This window comes from Typopeltis vanoorti, chromosome 8 (genome assembly GCF_054136105.1).
Source record: "Typopeltis vanoorti isolate ZY-2024b chromosome 8, IOZ_Tvanoo_1.0, whole genome shotgun sequence".
In the NCBI taxonomy this organism is placed as follows: domain Eukaryota; kingdom Metazoa; phylum Arthropoda; class Arachnida; order Uropygi; family Thelyphonidae; genus Typopeltis; species Typopeltis vanoorti.
Genome location: NC_143556.1, coordinates 144,743,581 through 144,756,325, shown reverse-complemented (window position 1 = coordinate 144,756,325; position 12,745 = coordinate 144,743,581). Strand labels below are relative to the sequence as shown.

The 12,745-nt window shown below is 34.6% G+C and overlaps 1 protein-coding gene across 2 annotated transcripts in view; it reads right to left on the bottom strand.

Moving 5' to 3' along the window:
* The window catches only part of LOC150104404 (poly(ADP-ribose) glycohydrolase-like), a 351,154-nt gene that overhangs the window by 17,242 nt on the left and 321,167 nt on the right, over positions 1–12,745 (bottom strand). For both annotated transcript variants that reach the window (XM_090396352.1, XM_090396353.1), the window contains one exon: positions 4,399–4,507. In XM_090396352.1, the coding sequence (XP_090252478.1) occupies positions 4,399–4,507 (109 nt within the window). The remainder of the gene's footprint in view (positions 1–4,398; positions 4,508–12,745) is intronic.

Below are 12,745 nucleotides of genomic sequence, written 5' to 3'. Positions count from 1 at the left end.
CCCAGCTCCCCCCCCCCCCAGTAATATACATCACCTATCTTTCCTTGGACTGACCTCAAGCCTCTAAAAAAGTAGGCATTTGTTAACCAGCAACTTCTTCTTCTTTAGCCTCTTTCCATTGATTTCTGGATCTCCTTTAACTTTACAGTTTTGTCTGTTTTTAGCCAATGTCCACCATCTCATTGATGGCCTTTCTTTCTCTTGGTATCCACTTAGTGCTTAATTTTGTCCACCAATATGGCCAGCACATCTCCACTTACATGCTTTACAATATCTTCTACTTCAGTCATATCTCTAATTCTAGTATTTCTTATTCCATCCCTTTTTATTATATAGAGCATTCTTCTCTCCATGGCTCTTTGTGACACACAACATGTCTTCTTGTTTTAGTTGTCTCTCATGTTTTACTTCATAGGTAAATCTCCTAACAAGTAATCTTTATACACCCAAAAATGCTCTGTTTCCTTGTGTATATTTACTTTATTTACTTGTCCAAGGTAAATATAGTCATCCACACTTTCAATACGATCTGAATTTGTCATCAGTTTTTGTTTTCATTAGATTAACCTTTTTTCCTACTTTCTTTATCAAAGTCATTTAGTATTTCCCGAGATCTTTATTCTTTGCTAAAAGAACAATATCATCTGTAAAATGTAAATGATTGAGATTTTTTTTTTTTCATCGATGCTAAATCCATAGTTTTCTCATGAGCCGTTCTTAAAGACTTCTTTTAATGTAGCATAAAGGGTGATATAAGTTCTCCTTACCGCAAATTCCAGCTTTATACTGGCTGTTGAGTTATTAATAATAAGATATACTTTGTTGGAATGGCTTGTTGTTTTAAGCTATTTATTATTTCTAAATGCTATAGAGAATCAAAGGCTTTTTTTTTTTAAATCTATGAACACTAAATTCATTTGCTTTTTTCTATTACTTGATTAATAGAGTTGATATGATTTATTGTAGAGAATCTTGCTGCCTGTTCATCATCCAACAACCTTGTGATCCTATTTAATATAATGGATTTAAACATTTTGTACAATTTATGATAACAAACTGATTGGCTTATAGTTACTGATACCATCTCTGCTGCCCTTTTTATGTAATAAGATAATCCAAGATTTATGAGACTGCACTGGAATTATTTTGTATACAGTTAAAATATCATTGAACATATCCAATATGATTTTATGTGTTCTGCTAGTATGTCATCTTCTTCAGGGCTTTTATTATTCTTTCATCACAATGGGTGGTTCTTCTGTATATCAGACTCATCTAAATATTGTATCTGTTTCCTTTCCTGTGTATAGATCCCTAAACTCACTCCATTTTATTTCTTGTCAACTGTGTTGCTGTTTTCTCTTATGTTCTGAATTGTTCTTAGATTATATTTTCTTATGTCGCATTTAACTTCTTTTCTAATAAACTTTTGTATTTCCATATACTCCTGTCTCATTTTCCTTAACTTTTCCCTTTTTTAATTGGATTAAGTGTCTGTAAAGTAAATTTTTCTTTATGGTTTATTATATTATATATTCACCTTCTAGTGTGGGTTTTTCCATTAACAATTTCAATCTTTCCCTCTTGATGTTTGTTTTTATCCTTGCTTTAACTTGCTTATGATCACTATCATAATTCAAGTGGTTGATAACAACTATACCTAGTATTTCCATGTTGTTTACCATAATATAATCAATTTCATTAAACATTTGTCCATTTGCTTTTTAAAGAACATATTTCCTATATATATACACACACACACACAAAAAGGTATCCCTTGCTTAACGCGGCGAAATTAATTGCGACAATCCCATTATATACGCGCCTTTAAATTTTACAAAACACGACGTTATTGTTACTTTCAAAGCCTATTTTCTTAAAAAAGACAACAACAGGAGAAAATATGATTATGCTCCAAGAATTTTGGAAAAATTTTAACATTAAACATGTAACTGAAAACATTCATGACTAGTGGGAACAAGTGTCTTCTAGCTGTTTGGAAAAACTTCTTGCAGAATGCGCTAATGACTTAGGTGGGTTTTAAAATCCTGTGAATAACGTAGTTGAAGAAGATGTTAAAGAATTATTGGATTCGAATTCAAAAGATTTCAGTGACAACGATCTTCTGGAAATTGAACGACAACACACATATTTAGACAAGGTTCCAAAAGAGATAACAATCAAAGAACTGGATGGAATATTTCGCAGTTTAGAATCGCTTAAGCAGCAAGTAATGGATGTAGATCCAGATGTTAATCGAAGATTGCTTGTTATCATAGGATATATGCTTATAAGAAAAAAAAAAAAAAACGACTCTTGAAACTTTTTTTGTCAAAAAAAAGTGCAATAACTAATGTAGGTACAAGCATTTACTCTTCATCTTTCCTAAAAGAGTCATATAAAAGGAATTGTAATTTTTACCATTGATTAATGCAGTAACATCAAGGGATACATATTTGTATATATCTTCCCTCACTTTCTGCAAATTCAACAAGTCTTTGTCCTCTCTCATTTCTTTGGCCCATACCTTGCACGCCTAAAGCATTTTCTCCCTGTTGTTTCATGCCCACTTTACATTTAAAGTCGCCCATTACAATTTTCCAGTAACATATTATCTCTGAAAGTGTTGGAGATTTCCTCATCTCAATGCATATATTTATATTATACTTAAATCACATTAAGAGTGGTTTAAATTCAAGTATGTTATTTTTCCATTTTTTAAGGATGATAGTTTTAACTTCTCCAGCATTATATAAAATATGTGATTTTTTTCCTTCTGTTTTTGTTTCAGAAAGTCCAAGAATATCCCAATTTATTTTTACCCAGCTCGTCTTCTCCTTTCAAAGTTCTAAGTATGGATGTTTAATTTCCTTATCAGGCTGTTTTTCATGGCTATACTATCCAGAAAAGACCTCCCATTAGTCTGAGAAGTAGATATCAGGCCCATTTTGGCCTTGGCTGCTATGGCCTTCAATTCTCATAAGGGGATAATTGGTCAAATATCCCCTTAAACAAATTCTCATTTGTTTAAGGGGATATTTGGTCAATCATCCAACACAGACCAGGCATCTTGGGATTCCGCATACTAGGTAAGGCAAATACCTAAGAGAAGACAGAAAATCTATCCTTAGAATACTGTTCACAGGAGAGTAATTTGGTTCATAGCTGACGTCTCTCTCTTTAATGTTTATCTCACAGATGCAATGTTTCAGCTCTGTGTCTCTTCTACAGCTACTTCCATGGTCACTGCTCTATTGCATTGGCAAACATCATTCCTCCACTTACAGTTGGGCCTGTTAAAACAAGAGCAGCAGCTTCCCAACATCCCTTTTTAGAACAACTTCAAACTTATCGAACCTGCTTCTCCTCTTCCACATACCTCTGTCCTCTTCTGGAACAGCCTTCTTCAATATGTTTTTCAACAACTTCAACCTCCAGTTCTTCAAGAAAAATGTCAATAGTTCTTTCTCAATCCTTATCTGCACCGATGTGCTATAGCTTTTTGTTCTTTTCGTGTTTGGGATAAATATATATATATAAAAAAGAGAGTTAGTGTAGGAATACAGAGCATTCCTGTTCTTTGCCAAAATACTTGGTAGCTTATATTTGTTGAATGAAAGGCTAATCCTGATCTGTGCTTCCTTTTTTCCTCTGCATCCTTCATGTGTTTTTGTAAAGGCACATACATAGCTCATTACCCCCCCCCCCTCCCCTCAAAAAGCTTATCTTTTGTGTATGGAGCACTATAGCAACTCCTTCCTTTTCCTGATCTATTGTCCAGAAATAGCATCCTATTTAGCACAATCTCTCTTGTTCTAATTTCTCTCCCAGTTCCAATGATGGTTATCTTCAGTTCTACAGATGTTAAGGTTGAGAATACATGGATTTACCAAAGTATTGCATAGGTGCCACTCTGATCCCTGAAGATGTCATTGTATACTGGATGAAATACATTTTTACATTAAATACAAATTCCATGCATGTGTTTGTTTAACATCTGTGACAGGTATAGCTAGTTAGATAAATGTGAGCCATGTATTGAAAACGAAAGAAACAGCTTGTCAGTATTCCCAAGTATGAAGTGGGCTTGGATTCACTTAAGTTCAACAGTCAGATGAGAACAGGTGTTTTCAAATCGTTAACATCTTGTGTTGGCCACTAGTCATCTGTAATATGCATAAATAAAGTACTGTATCAATATTTCACAACTAACATAATTTGAATTTTGGTCTTTGTCAGTTAAACTACATACCTCTGAGTTTTAGATTTTGAATATGAAATTGTTCACAATAAAATGACAATTCCAAAACTGGTATTATTACAAAAAAATTACTTTTATAAAAGTTGAGATTTAAGGCTAGGCAGTTGGAAATATGTTCATTTATATTAAATTCTTACCTTATTTAACTCTCTTTGAATAAGATATGGCTTATACTGTTCATTAATTTTATGAAAATGTAATGCATCCATGGCTGAAATCTGAGTATATCTTCTTCCCCATGAATCTCTAAAATAAAAAAGAGATTTTCATCAATCATTTAAAAGTAGATTCATAATCAGCACTTGTGAAAATCTTGAAACTTAACAGAAATGTTTTGCAATGATGGTGAAACCTCTCAGTTGAGCTACCCTGCAATGCACTTGAATTAATTGAAATAGATAAATGCATCAATTAGCAAAAACCTAAAATAGAAGCAATTCATAAAGTTCGACGACGGTGGCTGGAATCTCAACTGATACACACACAACTTTACCTTCAGTATTCTTGGTCTATACGAATCAACAATTGGAAATGGGGAAGAATACTACAAATGTTTTGGTGATGAAATCAACAGACTTTTTTGCCAAATCTATATTTTCCCTATTCCTTTGTAAGATATTGATTAATAAATGATGATTAGCACTTCTGAGTGTAATTTGCAGTAAATTAATACTACCTCCTTAATGGTATCTCCACTTTGATGCAGTAAGGAGGCTTGCATGCACCAATGACCTCAAGAGCTATACCAGTGGTAGCTAAGCTACTGGTAGGGCCTCCCTAGCTGGACAGGTCTAAGAAAGATAACCTGGTCCTCCAGGCTTGGTTATCTTACCAATGAAATATTTCTACAACTCAGAAATGGAAAATTCATCAGCCCAAAACAATGTAAAATGACCAAGTAAGGATAAAGGTAACTGATTAGGAATCTCAGACATTCTAAAAGTAGCCACATAGATTGTGTGAAGCATGACAACAAAGGAATTAGAATTAGTAAAACAACTAAAAATATTAATATAGCCATGATAACAGTAATGAAAGATATAGATGGTTTTACTATGCTATATAGTGGAGTGGACCAACATATCAGAGCCTCTAGTGGTGTGGCCATTTTAATTGATAATAAATGGAAAAATAGAATATGAAAGTACAATTTTGAACGAATTAAGTTAAACTAAAAACAAACAGAAGCTACTTAAATATCATAGGAGTATATGTCCCAGAAGAAGGCAGGAAAGAGGATTCTGAACAATTTTATGACGAACTACAAAAATTGGATTGGAATCCCAATATGCGGGCAGTAGTGTGTTATAGAATTAAATTAAATCTGGAGGGGAAAAAAAAAACATTACATTAAAATAAGATAACACATAAAAATTATTTTACACAATTTCCTATGACAATTTTCCATACTTTAGGAATAGCAAGAACGTCATTATGATTTAGATTTGGTCTGTGAAGTAGGGCTTCAGCACTTTCTTTATATAAACATTCATGTTTATATAAAGATCTATTAGAAGTTTGGTCTTTTTTTTTAAAAAAAGTGCAGATGCAATAAACTCATTCCAACGTTTGCTAAACTAAAGGAAGTTATCAAATCACCAGGTGCTCATAAAATCTGTCAGAAAGCAAGCCATTCCTTACTGCTTAATCAGTTACGAGTTTCTAAACATGAATTGGCAACAAATAATTTAAAAATTACAGAATTGTCAAATACATTAAATCAAGAATCACTACAAGTGATTATTAGTGTCTCAAAAAATTCAGGGAGCAAAGCATTTGATAAATGTAATATTAATCTACATGAAAACTACCAATAAATTACCGACTGAAAAATGGATTGTCAACTTATCTAGCTGTCCACTAACAGAAGATGAATTAAATGTTCTAACAAGAGGTCATAAGTTTGCCATTTCACCTAAATGCATATCATATTTAGATTTTATACACAACATTGAAAGAAACATCGGCCATCTTTCCAGTACTGAAGCCAACAGACTTCATTTCGAAATAACCAAAATAATATATGATGCCAAACCTTCACAATTGAAAGCTCTTACCTCATTAAAACGTAATAAAAACATAATCATCACCAGAGCTGACAAGGGAAATGCCACTGTTGCTCTAGATACCAATTCATATGACCGAAAAATGAATTTACTACTCCGAGATCAAAATACTTAAGCCAAACTTAATTATGATCCTACAAAAAGACAGATCAAGTAACTTAACAAGATACTTGATGAAACCCCTTCCTTAGATGAAGAAACAATTAAAAAACTCAGGGTATACCATGCTAGGCCTCCTAGAATATACGGTTTACCTAAGCTTCACAAGAATAATGTTCCATTCAGACCCGTCGTGGATTCTATTAGCAGCCCGATTTACAAATTATCAAGATTTTTATCTAACCTCCATCCTCACATAGGCCACTCAGCCTCATCAATTAAAAGTTTCACGCAAAAATAAAAGACATTCAACTGTTGGAAACTGACATGCTAATTAGCTTCGACATTGTCTCCCTCTTTACTAATATTCCCCATAAGGAAACGGTAGACTTGTTAACTCAAAAATTTCCATCTGATATTGTTGAATTATTCCAATTTATTATTATATCCGGTTACTTCACTTGGAAAGAAAAAAATTACAAGCAAGAGGAAGGAACAGCAATGGGGTCTCCCTTATCACCAAACCTGTTTCTAGAATACCTTTGGATTTAAACGTGAAAAAATATGTTGATGACGTCTTTGCTGTCTGGGGTCATTCCGAACAAGAAAGAACTACACCTGTTTCTAGATAAAATAAGCCTTCTTCATCCTCTCATCAAATTTACACTAGAAAAAGAATCTCCACGGGGTATCTCCTTTCTGGATTTTCACATCCAAAGAAAAGATGATGCTTTCATCTCCACTTCTGTCTATCACAAGCCGACATTTTCAGGTCGCTACATTCACAATTCTTCTGCTCATCATCCATCTCAAAAATTTGGCATCATTAAATCATTAGTAACCGGAGCACACAGATTCTGCTTCTCTGAAGAATCTCTAAACCAAGAATTGGAAATAATCAAAAATACAGCCATACTAAATGGATACAATCTTAAAACAACTTAAAAAATCATCAGTTCACTTCCCCACACATCAACTTAGACAAGAAAAAGCCCATAGGATTCCCGTACCTTATGTCAAAGGCATCTCCGAACGTCTTTCAAAAATTATGAAGAAATACAAACTTGCTACCACCTACAAACCAAACAACCAGATCTATAACTTGTTACCTTCTCCTAAAGACAAACTCTCACCTCTGATGCTATCTGGCAAGGTTCCATGCTCCTGTAGATTGTTCTTACTATGGACAGACAAGTAGAATCTGTTCATAAACGCATTTCGGAACATCAAGACTATATCCATCTTATCAAACCGCAGAAATCTGGCCTCGCACAACACGGAGTTGAAAACCCAAACCATAGGATCCATTGGGAAAAGACCAAACTTCTACATAGATCTTTATATAAGTTTGAACGTTTATATAAAGAAAGTGCTGAAGCCCTACTTCACAGACCAAATCTAAACTGTAATGACGTTCTGGCTATTCCTTAAGTATGGGAAATTGTCATACAAAATTGTGTAAAATAATTTTCATACATGTTTATCTTATTTTAATGTAATCTGTTTTTTTTTTCCCCTCCATTTTAGTTTAATTCTATGACACGGTACTGCATGCACATTGGGATTCCATTGTAATCATGCGCCCTAACTGTATGTTGTTCCTAGTATTGTTTGAATTAACTGTACTGACAATGTCCTAAGATACTTAGGATGAAATATTTACTTGTTAAAACTTATTACTGTGGTTATAAAGTGTGTTTGTTTAGTCATGAATTCTCCACAGGTTTCATTGTACAATAAAGGGGAACTCGATCTATAACTGATTATATCATTACTAATCAGAAACTAGCTCCACATGTTTACAGAGGAGTTTCTAAAATACAGGGTGGTGTCCCAAAATTCACGCAAGATTTAAATTTAGCGCCATTTGTGCGGTAAAGTGTTGCCAACGATAAAAAAAAGACAGCGTGACAGTTCAGGGTTATTAAAAATGGAGTGTTACATGAAAGAACAACGCATTTTCATTGTTGAGCAATATTTTAAAAATAATGAAGGTTTGGCAGCTACAGTTCGCAATTTTCGTACAAAATATAGTTGGAATAGTGATTTAACTTCAACTGTGAAAAGATTAATTAAAAAATTCAAGGAAACTGGATCAATTAGTGATCTTATACACTCTGGCCGTCCTTCAACCAGTTGTTCAACAGAAAACATCGAAGCAGTTGCTGAGAGTCCAGGAACATCAATTCGGCATTTCGAGAAGCTCTCTACATCGTATTCTCACGAAAGATTTGCATCTTTATGCTTACAAAGTTCAATTGACTCAAGAACTAAAGCCTACTGACCACACACAGCAAAGAGAGTTCGTTGAATGGATTATGGAACAACAACAAGTGGATGCTTATTTTTTGAACAAAATCATCTTCAGCGATGAGGCTCATTTTTATCTTGATGGCTTCGTTAATCGACAAAATTGTCGCATTTGGGGTTCAGAAAATCCACGAGTGATTGTTGAGAAACAAATGCATCCACAACGTGTCACCATTTGGTGTGGATTTTGGGCTGGAGGCATCATCGGTCCATTCTTCTTCGAAAATGCGGCTGGTAAGGCAATAACAGTTAATGGTGCTTGCTATCGCGACATGCTAATCCAGTTTTTTGTGCCTAAATTGTAAGATATGGACGTGGACGACATGTGGTTTCAACAAGATGGTGCCACATGCCATACAGCCCAAGAAACAATTCAATTACTGCATGAGTCATTTCCTGGTCGTGTAATTTCCCGTTTTGGTGATCAGAATTGGCCACCCAGATCATGTGACTTAACGCCATTGGACTTTTTTCTTTGGGGTTTATGCCAACAAGCCCACGACCACCCATGCCTTGAAGGAGGAAATTGAGCGCTGTATCAACGAAATTCAGCCACATTTATGCAAAACGGTCATGGAAAATTTTGACAAAAGAGTGCGTATGTGCCAGCAAAGCCGTGGAGGCCATTTACCCATTATGCTATTCCATGCATAATCCTATACTGTATACTTTATGAATCAATAAGAAATTACAAATTTTAATTTTCTATCAAAATTACTTCTTGCGTGAATTTTGGGACACCCTGTAGAAAAACCAGCAAAATAGAGAAAGGAAGTAAATAAGAAAAAACACGAATGCATTATTATGCTGTATCAATCACGATTAACAAATTACCTAAAAAGAAGACCCAATCATTGAAGATATAGAAGCATGGAAAACTTTAATAAAGATAATCCGTAAAGCATCCTCTGAAGTCCTTAGAAAGAAGAAACATTAAAAATCTGGCCTGATTTACTAATTACTACACTTTGTTGTCCTTATGAACTGAGTAACTCTCCTGGCCTGTTATACTCTTCATGAAACTGATTATTACAAATGTTCATCTTGTGTTGCCTCTGAAGTACATTCTTCTTCCAGATTTCATGCTTAATCCTCTCATTCATCCATTTTACACCTACCTTATAAATTCATTTTAAAAATTTTATGGAATTTACAACCGTGTTAAAAAAACTTTTTCATTATCCTGATGTTTCGATCTTCACATCAAGATCATCATCTGGAACATACATAAATATACAGGACAAGCTGAGTTACATCATTAACTTTAAGCTAGAGAAACAATGATTTGATCACATGTTATTCTACTGGTGTGACCTCTGGTGAAAAAAAAAATATATATTTACATCAAGCTAAATTCTATTTTATAATGACAGGAATAAACATTCTTTTGGATGGTTTTCTTTCAGAAACAATTGGTGTCCTATTTTTAGTATTACAATTCTTATTTTTGATTTACAATACTAGATTTTCTACAGTACTGTTTATAGTTGTTTTTGGTGAGGAAGGTCGAATATATACCTTCCATATGTTTTTTCCATTTTTTTTTTTCACCAGAGGTCACGCCAGTAAAATAACATGTGATCAAATCATTGTTTCTCTAGCTTACAGTTAATGATGTAACTCAGCTTGTCCTGTATATTTATGTATGCTCCAGATGGTGATCTTGATGTGAAGATCGAAATGTCGGGATAATAAAAGTTTTTTTTTTTAACACGGTTGTAAATTCCATAAAAATTTTAAAATGAATGCTGATCACCGTGTAACCCTAAAAGAAAGGATTACCTTATAAATCTCTTGACCTTTGGAATATATTCACCCACTGATGTTATGTATTTCTTTATCAGTTCCCAAACAGCATTTATTTCTATACTGCTCAACTCCTCATTTTATGCTATAGCTCCAAGCTTGACATAATCACCAGCCTTATACTTCCACGTATATCCTTTCCTCACAGAAGTCTGCATATAGTCAAAGCGCCTCCATAGCGCAATTGGAAGAACGACAGTACATTGCGCCCTTTGATTGGAATAGGCCTAAGTTTGATTCTCGTCGCGAAGAGAGGAATCTTTATCTGGACGATTTCAATCGAAGGTGAGTTAGCAGGGCTTTTTCTCCCAGAAATGGGTTTTTCATCCCACATACAGACAAATCGGCCCTTCAGAACACACGCAATTTACAGACAAAAAATACTAGTTGTGGTGGTGGGCGATAGATGGAGATGATTAATAGTAGAGGTTCGGTTGAGACAGTTGTAGGTGTCCTCCCGCGATGAGTCTTTGGACTCCTTGGAGGTGTCAGGAATAATAATAATAATAGTTAGCCACAACCCCACTTACAGTTACATCCTCTGATGAAGTGATCAGATCTAAAATTCTCGATCTTTGTGTGCCCTCTTTTACATGCTGCCTGAGATAGTTATCTCTCAATAACTCTAGAAAATCATTTTCTTTATTCCTAAATGCTATCTCTGCATTCTAATTTATACAGCCATAATTTAAATCACTCATAATAATCACCCTTCCCTTGCCCATTAACCAAAATTGCTTATACATTTCTTCTTCACCACTGTCCACATTCCCTGGCATATAGCAACGTCCAACTAAATATCTCTTCCTGTCAACCTCCACCTCACAGTCTCAAAATCATTTCCACTATTTCTCTCTTTCACGTCCACCTTATGTGGACATAATTCCTCTGCTATCATTAGCAGCACTCCTGCTCCCTTCTTGTTCTTTCTATGCTTGCAAAGAATTCAGTACCCTTTGATTTCTATTCCCGTTAGGATATATTGTCTTCATTTAACCATCTTTCACTTATTCCAATGATTTTGGGTCAAATAAACTCAATCAGTGAAACAATTTCATTTCTCGATACTCCTGACATTTGTAAATAAACATGGCTTCACTTTTTAGATCTATAACCAGTTCTACCCAAGCCACTTGTTGGTTGTGATTTTCCCACATCACCTTTATTACCGCTTTCCACATATATAACTACTCATTCTCACCTATCTCACTCGCATCCTGATCTGTTCCATTTCTATTCTGATCATTCCTATGCATACATTCACTACTAATCCCAACATCCACTCTCCCAATGTTTCCCTGTCCACCAGAGCTCCCCCCATTTCTCTGTTCCTGTTACATTCCCATTCTCTCTTCATCTTTCACACTACTACTACTGCTGTTTCCATTGCCAAGCACTTTAGTCCCTTCTGATCTTTCACTTCAGCTCTTACTTGCATCACATACTGCACTTCCATTTAGCAACAGTTTCTCCAGTTCACTCACTCCAAAGCTATTCAAATGCAGTCTGTGACTATAATCCATTCTACCCTCAAATACATGCCATATATCCACAAACCACACTCCCCTACCAGTCATGATTTTTGCTCTCCATCTCAGCTCATCATTGTCATACCTCGGCAACACATTGACAAACTTTCCCTCTCTTCAACATCCACCTTTATATTCTTATATCCACTTAAATGATTTGTCCCCACAACCACCTAATTCTCTGATAAAGCCTGGATTTTATCAGAGAATTAGGACCTTATGGATTTTCTCATTAACGAATCCTCTAACAATGAATCTCCATACACTGCTATTCTGGAATCACTCGTCACCTCTTTTACCCTTTTTTCTTTTATTCTATTCTTTTGCACACTTTCATTTGTTTCCACTAAATGCTTAATATCATAAACCTCCATTTTGAATAACTTTCATCAAATCTTGCATTCCAACAATTTCACTCTTCATCATTCCCCTCTAGTTCTGCCATGCCTTACTTCTGTTTTCTCATTCTTACATTCTTTTGCTCCTTCAGTTTCACTAGCTTTTGTTATTTTTTTTTCATTATTTCAGTCTGATTTGCATTCATTAGCTTTTAGTCTAACAAAATATCATATTTTCTACAAATCCATTCTTTGTCCAGTCTCTCCATAAATACATCTTTCGACATGCTACACATAATGCAAAATATCACACTTTCTACAAATCCATCCTTTGTC